This window comes from Lissotriton helveticus, chromosome 8 (genome assembly GCF_964261635.1).
Source record: "Lissotriton helveticus chromosome 8, aLisHel1.1, whole genome shotgun sequence".
Classification (NCBI taxonomy): domain Eukaryota; kingdom Metazoa; phylum Chordata; class Amphibia; order Caudata; family Salamandridae; genus Lissotriton; species Lissotriton helveticus.
Window position 1 is genome coordinate 1,170,818,966 of NC_136069.1, and position 19,978 is coordinate 1,170,838,943.

A 19,978-nucleotide genomic window follows, 5' to 3' on the forward strand; every position below is an offset into this window, starting at 1 on the left:
ATATTGATTTGGTCTAATGCTGTCAAAGGATCAATCTCTACCCTGGTATCCAAAAAATATAGGCAAAAGAGGTGAATACTCTTATGAGTCATCCCTTCATCTTCTATGTATAAGTCTAGGTTTTAGAAAGGAGAAAATCCATTTCTTAAAGCCACTATTTAAGATGCTCAAATCAGAACCTGCCATTAAGTGAGGATTGCCAGAATGGAAGGCTCAAACATTCAACTGAGCTTCAAGTACACCAAATGTTTCATGGCCATAGAAAAGAAAAAGCTGATGTCCATAAATCAGAATAAACCTTTGGTTTTTCTACCCTAAACAAGCCTCACAGAACTAGACAATAATGGTGCCAAGTTCAAACCTTAATGCAAGCAATACATCTGGGTATTTTCTGGAGATCAAATGTTGCCCTGGGCAATTGTTCCAATGTGGCAGTGTTTATCTCAGAGTGCCACTTACTTATGGGGATAATTTGGACACTTTTATTTGTAAAGGTTTATTGTGATGAACTTATTGTAAAAAACATTATAAAGGCTTTCTGAATTGCACTTTCTAATTTATTGTTACTTTTCAGAACAGGCTGCTAACTATGCAGTGTTTTATAATGCGCCTATTAACGTATTGAAATAATTTCCATCAATTGTATAATAAACCGTTTCATTCTCCTTTAAAGTGTCAGAACTTGCACTCTCATTATTGATAAGAACTTCTGGGGAAGCAGCCATGGTTGTTATCAAGGGTATGAGTAGATCCAAGTACTAAATCTGGTAAGACTGGGTTTCAGTGACCAGAATCACCATACACCCAAGGTTCTCTACGATCTTCTGCAGAATTGCATGAACCCGATAAAAGTCTACAGAAATTCCCCATCTTATCCTTCGTTAGAACACTCACTAGGAAACCATGTCCCCATCCAAGGAGTGAAATGATAGCACTTGGAATTTAGATGAGTTGCAAATGATGTACAGGAGGTGAACCACAAACCTCAAAAACTGATTTGTGGACTTCTTGGATGATATCTCACTCCAGGGTGGAGCACAGTTGTCTGCTTAAGCTGCCCAAGATGGTGTTGTCAATAGCAGCAATGCAAAAGGCTAGTAGGAACTTGGGGTGGACGATAAATCCGCTCTGCCGGTGGAGTTTTGGCCACTCCACGTTCATTGCGAATTCCAGCCAAATTCCGCTAACCGCCGCATGGCAGAGTTTTTTCTCACGTACAGCTTGCCAACAATAAGTTGCTGAGTGCAAGCAAGATTTGGTGGCCCCTAGCACAATTTATATATGCTAGAAGGTCCCACAAGCTTCCCCCAACATGGGTGGTTGCCAAAGTTCGGGGGTGAGAAAGAAGTCGCTCGAGTACAAAACCTACATGCACTGCAGCAAAATCAACTCATGCAGCGCCCTCTGGTGCGCCGCATGGTGTCGTTTGTGCGGATCTTTCAGCGAGGAATTCGCTCCTGGCACTAAACATCAGCGTGAGAAGCACAATGTGCCTATTTTGCCAGTTTGTGTAACTCCACAGAATTTTGCTGAGTTTTCATCTAACTCCGCTGAGCTCCACGTAGTGAAACTCCGCAAGTTCTGCTCACCCTTGTAGGAACATACTTTGTTTAAAAGTCCATTTCACACACACCTATAGTCAGTCAGAATAGTTGTGGGGAGAAGTGTTGTCTATATTGTCCACCACTTGCATACACCTCAGCACTGGTGGACCTTCAAAGCCATGAAAACTGCCTTCTGCCAACTGCATCTGTGTGCACGAACATACCTCACAAGCACATATGAAGAGATCTGTGCAGTGTGCCCAGGGGAGTTTGTGGGGACTTTGAACTGTTGAGGGGCAGCAGAAAGGTGCATGCCTCTAAGAGGTTGGGATGATGTCCCTACATTCCAAGTTTGGAATCAGGGACTGGTGGAATGGAACGGGACAGCAGGAAGCATATGGGAAGCTTAGTATGAGGTACCACCGATTAGGAGATGCCTATAGTACCAGATTCCCCTGGAACCAGTGGGCTGTCAGGAAGTGGCCCACTGCTTGATTGATGGCCATAACCATCCTGTTAGGTTGATGTCATGACAGGGGAGGGATGTGGGGGGTAGGTAGTGAGCTCAAGAGCAGTACCTCCTACTTGTGATATTGGCTTCCCACCAAGGTATGGGTGGATGGTGCTCACTTAGGAGGGGTACATTAAGGTAGGCACCCTGAAGACCCACAAACCTTTCCAGACAGTGAACTAGACAGTAGAATGTACATAAGATAATGTCAGAAATGTCATCTTCTGCAAAGGGATGGAGCTGCTTAAGGCTATTATGACCCAAGATAGCCACAGCGCTCTTTCTTTTTTCTTTACAAGGAGATTTTTTGTTCTAATATGCCTGCCCTCTTTCTGTGGGAAACATCAAATCAAAGAGAAGAGTCTCTTCAACCCCTACACTTATTGACATGCCAACTGGAGCAAAGACGTCTTGGATAGTGGTGATCATGGCAGCTGTAGAGCATAGGCCTTCTTCACTAGAGGGGTCCCATAAGTCTTTGGTTATCCAGGTTTACCTGTGGGAAAACCTTCCCACATTGCTGCGGAATGAGACTGCTCTAGACGGTGCAGAGAAAGTTTTCTTGGCCATGGAGAAGTCACTGAGACTTCTTTGCCTCTGCCGAAGCTGGGACACCGGCTTGTCCTTTCCTCTGAAAGGGCCTAGTCACTGCCATCTCCTCAAAGACGGAAAATCAGCTGGGCGCCTTTGACCAAAGGACTCCATAGCTTTGAAAGACAGGAAGCCCTTTTTTAGCTTGCAAATCATAGGGAAGTCTAACCAGTAAGGCCTACATAGTTTACATAGATTGAACATGAACAAAACCTTCTTGTACTGCTTCTGGACCTCATTCATCATGGAACGCCTTATTTGGTAGAGACCATATCTAACCACAGATTTCTTTCCTTTGAATATCCCCAGGCGTCAGACTGGATTCAGAAGATTTTTGAGCAGTAGACCTGCGTGTAAGTAGGTGGCGTTGTTCAGGTCAGCGGCGTCCAAACTGGAAGTGACGAGCGCTGTAACTATATAGGCGCCACCTCATTGTGCTGACGTCAGTTACTTTCGTGACTTTCCACGCCAGGAGCGCAGAGCCAAGATGAGAACTGACCACTGGTGTGATAAAGACTAAAGCCCTGAAAAGGGAGTGTTCCTTACACCTGAACCGGTTCACAGAGAAGGGGGATGGTAGGAATGGGAATACATTTGTGGCTAGATAGAGTCTCTACCAGATGAAGAAATTACTTACCTTTGGTAAGGCCTTTTCTGGTGGATAGATTATCTGCATGTGGATTCCTCACCTTTTGAATTACCCCTCTGCGCAGCATTCCACAGAAACATTTTTCATAGCTCTCCCACGTCGACAAGGACGTCACAATGGATTGGCTCTGCTCGCAACTCCACATGACGTCACTGAAGCAATAAAGCCACCTCGCTGACGTTAGTTTTGCCCATTTTTTCCAAGTCTTCGAGGCAAACCGACAACATTTCACAAGTATACCCAGTATACAACATTTGCACAAGTATACACAGTATGCAAATCAAAGAAGAAAAGAAAATGGAAATTTCAAAATTTCCTAGTGACACCCATCATAATATTTAGAAGAACAATAAAATAAATGAATTTCATACCAATTATTTTTTTTGGTACAAACAGGCAGGCAACGGGGAGGTGGGGAGGTCAGTGAGGAACCCACAGGCAGATACTGAATACACCCAAAAAAGTTTTGCTGAAGGTAAGTAACTTGTGCTTCTGAGAGATACATCTATCTGTGGATTCCTCACCTTTTAAACTGAATCTCCAAGCAGTCCCACTCCCAGAGGAGGTTGTCCACCTACCTATACCAAAAATCCTGCACCACAGAACGTGCAAAATGGCCGTCCCGCCTCACCTCCAAGTCTAAGCAGTAATGCTTCGCATAAGTGTGGAGGGAAGCCCAAGTTGCCACCTTGCAGAGGTCTACGACAGGAACACCTCTAGCCAATGCCTAAGAAGAAGACTTCGCTCTGGTGGAATGAGCTCAAATACCTTCAGGCGGCTCCTTCTTGGACAAGGCATAGCAGATCTTGATGCAGAGGATGAGCCACCTGGACAGCGTTCGCTTGTGGACAGCCTTGCCCTTCATTTTTCCCATGTAACCAATGAAGAGTTGGTTGTCCAGCCTAAAGTCTTTAGACCTGTCCTGGTATCGGCAGACTGCCCTCTTAAGGTCAAGGCAGTAAAGTCTCTCCTCCTAAGTGGGAGGATAGAACGTGGGTAAAGTGATGGACTGTCTTTGGTAGACGGGAGCGACCACCTCGGGCAGGAAGGCTAAGGGTCCTAAGAACCATTTTATCTGCATGAATAGAAGTAAAGGGAGGCTTAGAATTAAGGGCCTGAAGCTCGCTAACCCTCCTGGCAGAGGTAATCGCAATCAGAAAAATTGTCTTGAATGATAAAAGCCTCAACGGAAAACTATGTAGAGGCTCAAAGGGGGACCCCATCAGGAAAGCAATAACTAAATTTAAACTAAACTGAGGCATGATAAATAGAGTGGGAAGAAACCTGTTAGAGAGATCCTTAGTGAATCTCATGACTATAGGAGACTTAAACAAAGAGGGTTGGTCTGGTGAGCAAAGAAAGGCAGATAAGGCAGACAAGTAGCCTTTAACCATTGCATAAACTGGAACGGCATGGTGAGCAAAAAAACAATGGATTTAGGCCCAGATCTCTGTACTGGGGTGAATGTATGACATTGTTCTGCATTCTGTCCATCAATTGTTCTTTTTGCATTTAACCTTTGCTACAGCACAACCCTGTTGAGCCAAGGAAACAGCGAAACTCCGAATATCAGACAAATGGTCCTGCAAAGGGTCAATCCCTCTCTCTCCACACCAATTAACTAACCGGGACAAACTACCAGAATTACCAGATTTGGTGGACTGTCTTCTGGCCAATAATAGAACATCTACCACATCCGGTAGGAGAGAGAATGAATTCAGGTTGCCCCGTTCCATCTCCAGGCATGAAGGTGCAGGCTCTGGAGGTGGCGGTATAGAACCTGCCCCTGAGACTGCGAGGAGAGGTCTGCCCTGAGAGGGAGAAGGAGAGGAGAGTGCGATGAGAGGTAAATGAGGTCTGTGTACCACACCCTTCTGTGCGCGTTGTCATGAGTGGCAAGCAGGTCCAACCGAGGAAACCCCCACATCCTGAAAATGTGAAGGACCACCTCCAGATGAAGATCCCACATTCAGCACCCCAGCCAGATTATTTACAATTACAGAAATCTGATGGTCCTGACCCCAGGACCAGAGTACCAAAGCCTTTCTGCAGAGATTATACAACCCCACTTCTCCCTGTTTGTTTATGTACCACATTGCGGTAGTGTTGTCCATCAGGACCAGAACTGACCACGAAGGGAGGGAAGAAAGGCCTTGAGAGCCAAACGTATTGCCCACAACGCTAGACAATTGATTTGAAACAATCTTTCCACTGGAGACCATAGGTCTTTGATCTCCAGAACACCCAGATGAGCACCCCACCCTAGAGTGGAGGCATCCGTTATCACTGTGGTCACAGGAGAAGGAGGTTGAAACGGCTTCCCTTGATACAGGTTGCCTGGAACACCACCATAACAGCTCTACTGCAGTGCCTCTGGAGATTATGACCTACTCCCTGAGATCTCCATTGTGCAGAAACCACTTCCTGCGGAGGCACCAATGAAGTGCCCTCATGTGTCAGTGTGCATGGTAGACCAACAGTATGCAGAAGTAAACAGACCAAGCAGGCGCAGAACCTTCAGGACTGGAACAGCCGCTCCATCTTAAAACATTGGAATCATAGCTTGGATGTCTAGAATACTCTGAGGAGGCGGGAAAGCACAACTCGCAGTAGTGTTCAGTACTTCCACTATGTACAGGTTGCGCTGAGAGGGCACTGGGTGAGATATGGGTACATTTATTGAAAAACCCAAGTCGAACAACATCCATGTTACTTGCAGATGATGAAGCACCATCTCTGGCGACTTTGCTTTGAGTAGCCAGTAGTCCAGACAGGGGAATACAGGAATCCCCGACCTTCTGAGATGTGCTGCTACCACCGCTATCATCTTTGTGAAGACCCGTGGTGAGGATGTTAGACCGAAACAGGAGGACCGCAAACTGGTAGTGTTGAGACCCCACCATAAAACAGAGATAAGTTCGATGCGACTTAATGATGGGAATGTTAAAGTAAGCATCCTGTAAATCAATCAACACCATCCAGTTTTCCTGCTGCAGCGCCAGAAGAACATCTTGAATTTCTCCTGTTTGAGGTAAAAATTCAAGATCCTGAGGTCTAAGATTGGTCACAATCGTCTGTCCTTTTTGGAGATACCGGAGGTAGCATCCCTGACCCCTTTCTTGCTCAGGAACCACCTCTATCACACCCTTCTGTAGCAAACATAGAACCTGTCGCTGCAGAAGCAACAGATGGTCCTCCGAGCACCAAACCTGACAAGGGAGAAAAGAGGAGAAACTCCTGGAAAGGAAGGGCATACCCATTTTCTACAAGATTCAAAACCCAAAGAGCTGATATAACAGAATTCCAATTTTGTACAAAATGGGACATATGACCTCCCACAGGTTCAACATGCTCTAAGATGTGGGATCTAGAGCTGCTTCCCTGTGGAGCCAGTTGGGGGAACAGGAGAGGAGGAGATGACTTTTAGGCAAGCAGATCCCCGCTGACAACCTCTACCCTTCCCTCTGTATGATCTATACAGCAGGTTTGCCTGTTGCTGTTGTCGGGCCCGAAAAGGAGCAGCCTTTCCAAAGCCCCAAAATCTTCGGTTTCCAAACCCCTAAGCTGAGATTACAAACCTAGAGACCTAGCAGTAGCTCTCCTGTCTTTAAAGCATTGTAGCGCTGAGACCGCATTGGTCACAAAAAGTCTAGAGCCATCAAAAGAAAGATCCAAAAATGTGGCCTGAACATCTGGAGAGAAAACTGATCCTCTCGGCCAGGCGTGCCTCCTAGTTGCCACAGAGGAACTTATCACCCTAGCAACAAAGTCCGCCGTGTCAAGCCCAGATTGAATAAACGGACTGGCCGCAGCTTGAGTGTCCAACAGCACCTATGCAAAATGGCCCTTGATATCCTCCGCGAGTTTAAGAATCACTTCCTTAGCAGAGTCCATCAACGCATGGATATAGTATCCCAGCATGCAAGTTGCATTAGTCAATATTAAAGCCATACTGGCTGATGAAAAAACCTTTTTTGCCGACTGCTCCAATTTTTTTGAGTCCCTATCCCCAGGAGTGGACGGAAAGGAACCTGAAGATTGCTTCAAAGACCATGAAGCCTGAACCCCCAAGCTCTCCGGTAAAGAGTGCATTGATAAAAAGGCTGTATCCCAAGGCGCCTTGCTACAGGTCTGGACACAGCTGAGGCAGACATGGGCTTTCACCATACTTCCAGACTGGGTTCCGTAAAGGTCTCATTGAATGGAAGCAAGGGCTCTATCACCGATGAAGGAGAGTGAAAAGCCTCCATCAGAATGTTTGGTTTGACCTCTGCAGTGAACAACTGCAAATACAGAAGGTCAGCATCTTTCCTGATAACAGAATAATAGGAAGAAACTTCCTGAGAAGGAAGAGCCTTAGGGGAAGAGAGTTCCCAATCTGGTGATGTATCCAGCTCACTACTTTCCTGAAGCCCTACAAATTTATGGATGGGATCCACTATCTGCGCTTCCTCCGACTCTTCCTGTGCTCCTGGAATCTTCCCTTTTCAGAAGCCTCTGTGCCACCCTTCTCCACCCTTCTTGATCATATCTTCAGAATTGGCGGCGCCAGACCCGGCGACTTAGGAACCGGCATCGATGGAGGCCCTTCAGGGACGGCAGGAGGCGCTGCACGAAGTCGAGACAGCGCCAGACCGAAGCCAGACAGTGCCGGAGAATAATACAACCTTCCTTACTGGGATGATATCGGCATCGAGAACCTTGGCATCGGGAATGGCCAATTCGGGGTCATCAGCATGAAAGGCATAAAAGGTGCCTGGGCATAATGAAGGGTTAAGACCATATTGAATGAAAGTGGTACCAGGGGTCCAACAGGTGTACCAGAAGGGTTAGCCGCCCTTGCAAACATCTGTTCCTGGAGCTGGAAAAGGTGGGTACGGATCTGGAACCGCCTGCTCAGGAACAGCCCGAGGTCGTAAGGCTGGGTCTGACTGCAGTGCCGGAGACACCGGAGCCAGGGTGGAGTGGTCGGAGGCGAAGGAGTCGCTTATCTGGGCGCCGGAGAGCCCCTAAGAGTCAGAGAATGAGCTGGAGTCATCTGAAGTGAATGGGAAGGCAAGACTTCATCCTTCCTGTGATGCCGTAAAGCTGGGGACCCCCGACTTCGATGACTTGTCCTTAGAAGAGCATCATCTGGAGCCATGACGTCGCTTGTTCTTGTGCTTCCTCGATGACTTCGAGGTGTGCAGCAACGGCGACTTGGACCTCGAATTGTCCTCTTCTAACCACTCTTATGCTTCTTCACCCTGGCCAGGAACAGTTTTGTTTCCCTCTCTTTGAGGGCCTTCAGGTTCATAAGGCGACATGAAGAGAATCCCTCAACGTTTTGGTCAGACGACGGGCACCAAAGGCAATCATCATGGGGGTCCATGATGGACATATGATCCACCCACATTCCCTACAATGTTTAAATCCAGACTTTTTCTGTGCAGCCATCGCACTGCTACAATAACAGACAACTGTAACCATGTTAAAACTAAAAAGAAATGGAGAGTTCTACAAAACCCATTACATGTCGACGGCGTGGAAAAAGGGAACTGACGTCAGCACTCCGACGACGACTTCTTATTGCTCCGGTGACGTCATGCGGAGTCGGGAGCGGGCCGTTCCATTGTCAAGTCCTCGTCGATGTGGGAGAGCTATGATAAAACTTTCAGTGGAAGGCTGCGCAAGGGGTCATTCAAAAGGTGAGGAATCCACAGGTAGATGTATCCATCAAAAAAGGTGTTACCAAAGGTAGGTAATTTGTTCGTCTGATAAGAGATTTCTAGCCACAGATTCCTTACCTTTGAATAGATACTGAACCATTATCTCCCCGAAGGTGGGTCTGCAAGCTCGGTCAAACCAAAATGTCCTGCAAGACCGATAAGGCGAAGTGCCATTCACGACGGAACTGACTGTCCAGGCAGTAATGTTTTCTGCACACGTGCAGTGAAAGCCTACGTCACTGCCTAACTGCAACCCTCAGGGGGCTGTTCCTCAGCAAAAGCGCAGCAGATCTTAATGCACAGGACAATCCACCATGAGATGGTTCTCTTTTGTACAGCTTTCCCTTTCTTTGCTCCCACATAGCCCATGACGAAGTGATCGTTCACCCGGAACTCTCTTGTGCGGTCAAGGTAGAACGACAAAGCTCTTTTTGGGATCAGGCGGTGGAGTCTCTCCTCTTCTTTGGAGGGATGAGGCGGAGCAAAGAAAGTAGGCAGGGTGATGCTCTGGCCTATATGAAATAGTCACAACCTTTGGAGGAGGGGGGGGAAGGGGGGGGGGGGGGGGGAGTAAGGGAGGCACGAGTCCAGAGAACCAGCGTGTCTGAGTAAAAAGTGATATAAGGAGGGTGAACTGAGGGCGCTTGCAGTTTGCTAACCCTTCTGGACAATCTTTTGGCCACTAAAAAGCGTTCTTTATGGTCAATAGCCTAAGAGGGCAACTGTGCAGTGACTCAAATGTTGCACACGGGAAAGGTGATGACCAGGTCAAGGTCCCACTGAGGCATGAAGGGCGTAGGTGGGAACATACGTTGCAGGCCTTTATGGAACCTAGCCACAACAAGCCACTCAAAGAGAGAAGGTTGGTCTGGCAACCGCAAGAACGCAGGGATGGCAGCCAGGTAACCCTTAACTGTGCCCAATGCAAAGCCCTGCATGGACAAAGACCATGTAAACAAGAGAACTTGTGAGAGAGGTGCCGATGGGGGGGGGGAGGTTAAAATTGTGGGAAGCACACACCAAGTTATATTTCTCAGCAGGTTATACCGACTTAGCGGAGAGATGTCGGACTGCCACAATGATCAATGATATCACAGACTTCGGGAGGAAGGTTGAAAGATGTCAACTGTCGCCGCTAAATCTCCAAGCATGTAGGTGGAGGGTGCTCAAGTTCGGGTGCAGAACCCTGTCCTGTTGCTGCGGCAGAAGATCCTATGGAAGAGGCAGCCTAACTGGAGAAGCGATGGTCATTCTAAACAACTTGGGATAGCAGACTCTCCGTTCCCAATCCAGAGCCACATGAGTAACTTGGTTCCGGTCATTCCTAACCTTCTTGAGAACTCTGGGCAGGAGTGGTATTGCCAGAAAGGTGAACAGGAGGCTGGAACTCCCTTCGATATGAAATAGTCTCCGAGTGAGAGTCGCCTTGGAAAATGCAGCTCGCAGAACTACTGACATTGTACGTTCTCTGCAGTGGCAAACAGATTTTACCAAGGCTCTCCTCACTGTAGAAAGAGACCTTGCACCACGTCCCGGTGGAGACGCCATTCATGATCCAAAAGGCATCTTTGGGCAAGTTTGTCCTTTCTGGTACTCAGAGACACCTTCAGATGCTGCACCACCATGGAAATGCCCTGACGTTCCAGCCACGTCCAGAGGCACAAAGCCTCTTGAAAAAGGGTCCAAGTTCCCCAACCGCCATGTTTGCTGCAGTTACCACAAGGCGGTAGTATTGCTCGTGAAAACCTGCACCAGCCTCCCCCCTGATCGAAGAAAGAAAAGCTTTTAAAACCAAGCAGATGGTCCGCAGCTCCAACAGGTTTAGGTGAAGCTTGGACCCCGCCGAAGACCAGAGTCCTATGATCTCCACCTCTCCCAGCTAACCACCCCAGTCCAGGAGTGATGCATCTATCTCCACCGTTAGATCTGGTTGGGGAAGGGAGAGGAGTCTCCCAGTGACCCAATCAGGGTTTGTTAGCAATCACTGCAGGTCTTTTGCAGTTCCCTCTGAGATCTGGACCATGTCTGAGAGATTCCACTGATGCTGTGCCCACTGGGACTTCAGGTCCCACAACCTGCATTTGCCAACCGAATGTGTCACCAGCAGGATGTAGGAGGCTATGAGGCCCAACAGCCTCAGAGTACGTCTTACTGAAATCCAGGATAGAAGCTGAAACATCTATATTATAGTCTGAATATACTGGACTTGCCACTCTGGAGGATAGGCCTTGAACTACACCGTGCCCAGAAGAGATCCGATGAAAAGGAGCGTCTGAGAGGGAGTCAGGTGTGACTTTGACAAGTTGATAGTGAACCCCAGCTAATGCACAATGTTTGCCGTAGTCTGAAGGTGGGTGATAACTGCCTGAGGCAAGCCCACCTTCCATTTGAGAAGCGGACACCACCAGCCCACACTTAGCTGGAGGACTCAGACACAAAGACAGAGCTTGAATATTCTATTCTTCCAAATCCCCTAAGTCTAGGGGCGGGGGACCAAAAGAGGGGGAAGAGGGTTAAAAACACAAAGGCACAGATGCAGATCGTTATGGACAATGCATACAATGCTTTGGACATGACATTACAGAAAAACCAGGTTAGATGTAGCACTTCGTGTTCACCAAATCAAAGATCAGTTCTCCAAGGCAGCACCCCTGTAGGGAGGAACCATAGCAGTCTGATCCACAGAGAAATTGTTCATGCCAACAGACTAGCAAGTGTGGCCAAGACCAAATTCAGTGCTGATACCTGGACCAGAGTCTGCAGTGTCTGCTAAGCGAGAGGAGAATATAGCCATGGTCTGATCCTCATGCCTCTGAAGCAGCTGTCGCAAGAAGCACCGAAGGAGTCTCTTTATACTGAGAATCCAAGAAGGATGAAGCCAAATCTGGCAGCTGGATCTAGAGGCTGTAAGGAGTGCAGCATCTCCTTCAGATGCTCTTGGCCCTAAAGTGTGGATGACTAACTTGTCTGGCATTAGTTCAGATCCCTGCGGGAGGTACAGTCAAGCTAGAAAACATTGTAGATTGAACCCCAACAGAGAAAGAGCACCAAGGCTTGTAGGAAGGTGGATATCTGACTATGGTTACCCCCAACTTTTTGCCTGGTGTTTTGCTGGTTTTTGACTTAGTTGGCCTGGGATCCTGCTATTCAGGACCCCAGGCTTCCTGCTCGCTCTGTAAAATGGACTCCATGTACCGTAGGTGCATTTACCAATTGGTACTGGGCCACCTTATCAGTCCCTGTACAGTATACCTTAGGTATCCAGGGCATAGGTGTACCCAGGGCCTACCAGGGGCTGAAGCATGTATTATGCCACCCCTGGCTAGCCATCTAAATCTGACACAACTGGCTGCACGACATCTGGGGCAAGGTGGTGTAATCACCCTTTGCTGTAGATATAGTATACCTATATTTAACCCTAAAATGGACACATATATTCCTATCAGTCACTCCTATGGAAGGCCTTATCAATCCTGAAGGCAGAGTGCTTGGAATTATGTGAGATGGTGCTCTGGCATGAGCTGAGCCAGTTTGCAGCTTGCGGAACCAAGTCCTAATAGCTGTTCCATGATAACGCTATACCATATACTCTTAAGTGCATTATCAACCTCGCGGTTAAATGCTAACTCTGGTATAACATTATCAAAACATGTCGAGTAAGGTGTCATACGATTTGGAATACTACCCCCTCGCCAATTCTGGCGACGGGGGTAGCATTCCACCCTTCTAGAGGGACACGACATGTATGTAACTATGAACCCCGGTTAAAGTTAACTTGAGCCATGGCATCACAAAATGGATGCTGCCACCACAGACAAGTCTGACCTCCTGCTGCTGGGAGTCCTTCTAGCGAGGATGGCTTGGACAAAGGGTTTCCTGCTTGGGGAGGTGCTAGCACCACCCCAGACAGGATTTTGTGTATTGGGTAGGATAGGCCTGAAAGGAATGAGACATGCCTGGGGCACACAAGGTGCCCTGTGCATACACCGGTTCAAACCAGTTGCTGGGGCATCCCTGCCCCAGCTCTGGCGGGAAATCGGACAAAGGATAGGGGGTGTAACCACCCCCCTTCCTGGTCCCACCCTGGGGAGGGACCTAGTCAGTAGTGCAGCCCCCTTTAGCAGGATAAAGGTAGGAGCTGGTCCCATTCCAAATTAGATTATCCTGAACTATTCAACAAGAAGAAACTCTGGACTTCGACGTTCTGCTCCACAGAAGACTGAATAATCTCCCTTGTGGGCAAGGAGTGTCCACCCTGCAACTGCAGGCACCATCAAGCGTCCAGCGGCTTCACTTTGTCGTCTCCCCTCGAGGATCCAGACTTCAGAGCCCGACGAGACCCGGATTCCCAGACCTCTCCGACCTCAACTCACATCTGCAGCAAAGCTGAGAACCGTGGGTGCGACGAGACACGTGGGACCGGCCATCTTGAACGAATCTGCACTTCGCTTCCAGCACGACTCCCGAGGTAAACTCGACCAAGTGCTTTGTGAGAAGGTCCGGCCTGCACGGCAGCCGTATGTGAGGAAGGAGAGACCGGTGAAGCAGGTCTGTGAGCCACCACTGCCTGGGCCATTCCGGGGCAATCAGGATCATCCGTGCCCTGGACTGGGACAGTTTGATGAGCACCGCCGGAATCAGGGGAATGGGTGGAAAAGCGTACAGAAAGCTGTTCGACCAGTTGATCCATAGCGCATTCCCCAGCGTCCCTGGTTGGAAGTACCTGGAGGCGAAGTCTCGGCATTTGCTGTTTTCGGCGGTGGCGAACAGATCTACGTCTGGAGTCCCCCACCTTCAGAAGACTTCTCCTAGTACTTTGTCGTTTATAACCCATTCGTGGTTTTCCTGGATCAGTCTGCTAAGTGCGTCTGCCTGAACATTCTGCACACCTGGTAGATGGGTGACCGTTATCGTCAGTCCTCTGGCCAGAAGCCAGTGCTAAATCGCCTGCGCCTACTGCGACAGAGTGCGCGATCTCGACCCCCCCCCCCCCTGCTTGTTGAGGTAATACATCGTGGTCGTATTGTCTGTCTGAACAAGCAACGAGTTGGTCCGGAAGAAAGGCCTTCAGTGACAAGTGAACAGCTTTGAGTTCCCTTGAATCTGTAGGTCTCCGGAGTGCGCCCCCCCCCAGCCGTGGAGAGACGCATCCGTCACAATAGTCTGCGTGGGAATGACCTTGTGGAAGGGAACCCCCTTAGGAGATTCTCCGCCGAACACCACCACTTCAAAGACTGAAGAGCATGCAGAGACAGTCGTATCTTGTCGTCCCAAGATCCCTTCCTCTGATCCCACTGATCCTCCAAGCACTCCTGCAATGGTCTCATGTGCAGCCGTGCGTGTGGCGTGAGGAAGATACAAGAGGCCATCGACCCCAGTAGAGAAGACACCGTCCTAACTGTTGTAGATGGAGTGGTCATAAGAGCCTGAGCCTTCCGAAGGAGTGATAACCGTCTCTCCTCCGAAGGAGACACGCTTGCTGACAGCGTATTGATGGAGGCTCCCAAGTACTGTATGCACTGGACCGGAGTCGGGACAGACTTGGACATGTTGATGTGCAACCCCAGCTTGTTCAAGAGAACGCACGTCTTTCGGAAGTGCACTTGAGCTTCCGAGAAGGAGGAGGCCTTGATCAACCAATCGTCCAGGTACGGGTAGACAAACACCCCGTTCTTCCTTAGGTGTGCGGCTATCACTGCCATGCACTTCGAGAATGTCCTGGGCGCAGACTTCAATCCGAATGGCAGTACTGTGTACTGATAATGATTGGCGCTGACTTGGAATCGCAGGAACTTCCTGTGTTTGTGTGCAATGGGCACATGGAAGTACGCATCCTGTAGGTCTATAGCACATAGCCAGTCTCCCTGTTGCAGCGGAGGATGAATCTGATGCAACGACAGCATGCAAAACTTCTCTCTGCGAATCCACTTGTTTGCTTGTCGCAAATCCAGAATGGGCCTGAACTCGTTCTTGTCCTTCTTGCGGACCAGAAGAACCGGGAGTACAGACCTCTTCCTCTTTGAGACAGAGGTACGTCTTCTATCGCCTTTTTCCTCAACAGGATATCGGCCTCCGCCTGGAGCTCGCGCAGCTGAAACTGCGAGCTGACTGGAGGGATCGATGGAGGCGGGCCGGTGAACCGAAGACTGTATCCATTGCAAACAATATTCAGCACCCACTTGTCCTGAGTAATTCTTCTCCACTCTGCCAGAAAAAATTGGACGCTTCCCCCCACCGGAGCGGGTAACGGATGAAGGGGAAGTAACAGCTCAGGGTCGAGACCTGGCCGCGCCCTTGTTCACTGTAGAGGACTGCTGACCTCCTCTACCCTTCTGGCGCTTCGGGAAGGGCCTCCGGAACTGCTGCTGTTGTTGCTGCTGCTGTCCCGAAGCCTGTCCTCGCCCTCGGCCCTGTGCCCCGAACCGTCTCTGGAACGGGCGGGTAGGCTTTCTTTTCTTTGGGCTTCTCCAAGCCCACAGCCGTCAGAGTTTCTGCCTCCGCCTTCATGCGGGCCATCTCATCATCCGCATGTTTCCCGAACAGGGTCTCCCCCGAGAAGGGCAGATTAGCCACTCGCTGCTGGGCCTCCGGCTTGAGTGATGTGAGCCTGAGCCAAGCATGGCGTCGCTGGTTGAACCCATGACAGTAACCATGGGCCGCCAACAGGGAACCATCCGCAGCCGCGCTGATAACCTGGTTCGAAACCAGCATCCCTTCCTCCAGGATCTCTAGGAAATCCTCCCTCTTGTCCCGTGGCAGGAGTTCCGTGAACTGCTGGAGAGATTCCCACAGAAAACGATCGTACCGTCCCAGCAGAGCCGTATCGCAAGCGGTCTTCATGGCCGTAGCTGCTGTCCCACAAGCCTTCCTGCCATTAGAGTCGATCCATCGGCTCTCCTTATCCGGAGGCACGGTAGAAGACGGGGAGGTAGAATGTTGTTTTCTGGCTGCCGTCACTATAACGGAGTCCGGAACCGGGTCAGACCTTAGAAAAGCTGGGTCGGAATCCGGAGCCCTATATTTCTTCAGCAGACGGGATGGAGCAGCTATTGTTACTGCAGGCGTAAGGAACAGCTCCTCCCCTGGCTCTACCAGGCCTGGCACGAGCGGCAGCAGAGGGCGAGACAAATGTTTCTTGTGAAGTGTCTCAAAGATCACGGACGTCGTAGGTGTGGGAGCCGTCACCGTGATTCCTAATTTCGCCGCACCCCTCAGGAGAACATCCTGGAACGTGCTGATGTCATCCACGGGAGACACCCTAGTCCCCGGGGAGTCTGACAAGGTCTGGGAGTAGGACCTCGTCCTGGAAGAGCCCGTGTGGGACCGTGATCCGCGCCTCCTGTGGCGCCGTCTGGACCTCGTAGAGGATCTGTGACGGCTGCGTGACCTCCCTCTCCGTCCAGAGCGGGATCGCGACTTCCGTGGCTTTGGTCGTCCTGCCAGTTCCACCAGGACAGGAGACTGAGGCTTGGGTGGTCCCCTCGGCCGAGGGGTCCCCTTCGGAGGAATCGGGTACCTGGGTAGGGAAACCGACCTCGGAGGAAGCGGTGGAGGCTTGTCAACCGGCAGCTGAGGTGGAGGCTGAGGTTGAGGCCGAGGTGGTAGAGGTGGAAGAGGCGGCGGGGTAGGGACCTGCGGAGGAAGCCCTCTCGGCAAAGGAGGCGGAGGAGGAGGCGTCGCTGTCCCCGGCTTAGGAGGGGTATAAACCAGGGAGTACACCGAGACCGGTGACCCGCCCTCCTTATCAGGCTGGGATGCGGGAGAGTCTCTCCTAGGCACTGGACGCCTGTCAGACTGACTCCTGGCGGCCAAACTCCTTCTGCGCCGTTCCTGCGTCGAAGAACGGTGACCCGACGGCGATCGTCGGCCCCTCGACGTCGAACTGCGCTTCCTCGACGGCGAACGCCTGTCCCTCGACGGCGAACGCTTCCGCCTCGACGGCGAACTCCATCGCCTCGACACCGATCGACTTCGCCTCGACGGCTTCCTGTGCCTCGACGGCGATCTCTGCCTCGACGGCGATCTCTTCCTCGACGGCGATCTCTTGTGCCTCGACGGCGATCTCTTGCGCCTCGACGGCGATCGCCCCCTCGACGCCGAGGATCCCCTCGTCGACGATCTTCTCCTTTTCGCCGACGGCGAACGGCGGTGTCACCACGACGGCGAGCGCCGACGCCGGGCCACCCGTCGACGTAGAGTCCTCGACGACGACGAAACCGTCACCGGTGACGTCGACGGCGGTCTGTTCAGCACCCTCGACGTCGAACGTCGACGCCGCTTCGACCCAGAGCCCTGGGGAGACGGGGAACAGACTGTACTAATCCCTCTTGACGCCGTAGTCGGTGCAATCGATGCCGACGGAGAATGGGGACGCTTGCTGGACTTCCTGCCTCTGGGGAGCCACCCAGAGGCCTCAGCATGGGCAGATGAAGCCCCTCCAGACCCACCTCGTGCTTGCAGTCTTCTCTCCTCCATGCCTTGGAACCTGATCTTCTTTCTGTCTCTCAGGGTACTGGTTGTGAATCCCTGGCAGATCTCACACTCATCAGGGTTATGAGAGGAGGGAAGGCAGAGGATACACACTTCATGTGGGTCAGTCTTGGCCTTCTTCCTGGAACACTCCGGGCATTTGTCAAATAATGCAGGCATATTCGACAAAAAGACTGCCCCAAAAGCACACCAAAGAAGAATTAACCAAAGTACTTTGAACAAAGTACCAAAAAACACTTGAAAATGTGAGAAGTCACAAAAATAAATCCCAAAAGGGAGAGCTCAATGCTCCAGGGTCCTGCTAGCAGGAGCTGGAAAAAAGAACTGAAAGTAAAAGGGACCTACAGTGCATTCTGGGATACTGTGAAGTTCTGGAAGGTTCTCTTAAAGGCACTGTATCCTGTTTTGAGCCACATAATGGCAGCCTATGGGGCTTGTCTGTCCAGGTCTTTCTCTCTATCATTCCAGAGGGTTTTTGCTGTTAAAGCAAGGGAAATCTGGACAGGCTTTGCTGTTTGTGGATTTTTGGTGGAATTTCTAGTTGAAGTACTGGACAGTGTAGCCTGTGGATATAGGCTGCATTATCTGTCTTTAATTCTCTCTTAAGTGTCTGGGCAGTTCTGCATTTTTCGACACCTTAAGAGATTATTTTTGATTGCTCCGGGGTCCACGCACATGGGCGGGACTATTCACTAGATTATGACTATACACAGAGATCCCCTACTACAGAAAGGGAGTTCCAGAGATTCCACACACTGATGTTAGGCCTAAACCAGAGGACTATTCCCCAAATATGAGACGAGGTTATGCAATGCTGTGAGGAGAGTGGTTTGTTGTATGGTGTTGTTGGGTGGCCTCACAGTGTAATAAACTCCGTAATCTGTCTTGGGTCCAGTCAGGCTGATTTGCAAAACCTACATCAGGGCAGACATATCTATTAAAAAGGAAGATTTGGGCTTTGCCATTTAAAGTAAAGACAAAGTTGAGTTAGCAATTAAACATACACCTTTAAGGGTCAGAGCACTGGCACCAAGGTCTGGTTAGCTGGCATCAGTGCATTTTCAGAGTCATTACCTCAGTTCCTAATAGTCAAAAAGTGAAGGTGAACCAGCAAAAAGCCATTTCCTCACAAATGCCTAGTGGCATGTCAAGAATGAATTGAGGCTGGAGGCATACACTATCTAAGGCTGATGAATGATTAACCTGAGGCTGAAAAACTGCTAAAGAATAGATCCAATGCAGGACTTACGAACAGAAGCAAGGCTCAGCTGGGGAAAAATAGGTGAGCAAAAAAAGAAGTAGGCTGAAATCCACACCGCTGAGTGGGGCGGGGGGGGGGAGATGGCCACGGTAGGGCATCCTTTATGTCATACTGGAGCCAGCATGCAAGATTCTTCATTGAAACCGCTAGAGAAACAGTTTCGTCATACCACTAAGCTGCAGCAAATTTCCACAGGCTAAAAATGGAGAAAAGCCTGCACATCAGAGTATCAGTGGAATAGTTGCAATTGGAAGTGCCCTTCAAACACTAGATATAAAAGGAGTGAGCATAGCTAAACTGCATGGTTAATCTACAGTGACAAGTTACACAACTGAAAACGAGTTGCAACTACTCACAGCTTTTTTTCCTAATTCAGTCTTAGATAACGTCAATGATCCTGCAAGATAGCATCCAGGTCCTGCCCCCTTTGGTATTCTAGAAAAGAAGAAAAAGTTCAATGAGGACAGCATTAAGACCACCACGTGACTGGCTACCTGATCAAGTGGACACTGACAATGACCATTTGGTTAAAATATGCATAGTCCACTATAAGGTCATGCAATACAGTTAATTACATTTTTACTTATAGCTAATGTCTGAAAAAATACTATTTGCCTTTAGATGCTGTTCCTAAACTATCTAGTGTAGAGATGTCTAAAATTGTCCCTATCCTGCAGTTCCTTTGAAAAAAAATCAAGCTTTTAGAACTGTAACCACTTAGGAATCGGATCAAATTCCAGATGCTGCATCAGGGTGATGCTTTAGGAATTGCAAAAGCATATATTGTTAGAAAGTGAGGATACATCCAGTTATGAATTTATTCTATTTCAACTTTGCAATACCTTCCTAAGTGCTCTGTAGGGAACCATTTGCAAATTAGTATCACCTCGCTCTGAAGGAGTAGTCCAGAGATATAAATGTAAATCTGCATTGTAGGAAAGTGGGTTTCTGTTGCAGTAACCCGCCCCACTTTTGGCCTGATAACTGATGCACTTTTCCTTGGTGTGCCCTGGGACCCAAGAATCGGGAACCCAGGGCCTGTGTTCCTCCCCTAAAAACTGTACTAAAGCCTAAAACCAATTGGCATCTCTGGCCACAAGTAAGCCCCTGGTAAATGGTACCCTAGGTGCCCAGGGCACTGTGACCAGAGAAGGCCCCTAAGGGCTGCAGCACTTACTGTGCCACCCTTAGGAGCCCTGTACCCTGCCACACACACACTGCCAT

The 19,978-nt window shown here is 49.6% G+C and overlaps 1 protein-coding gene across 2 annotated transcripts in view; it reads right to left on the reverse strand.

Moving 5' to 3' along the window:
• TPP2 (tripeptidyl peptidase 2) overlaps nt 1–19,978 on the reverse strand; it is a 596,335-nt gene that overhangs the window by 149,514 nt on the left and 426,843 nt on the right. For both annotated transcript variants that reach the window (XM_078658083.1, XM_078658084.1), the window contains exon 23: nt 19,111–19,189. In XM_078658083.1, the coding sequence (XP_078514209.1) occupies nt 19,111–19,189 (79 nt within the window). The remainder of the gene's footprint in view (nt 1–19,110; nt 19,190–19,978) is intronic.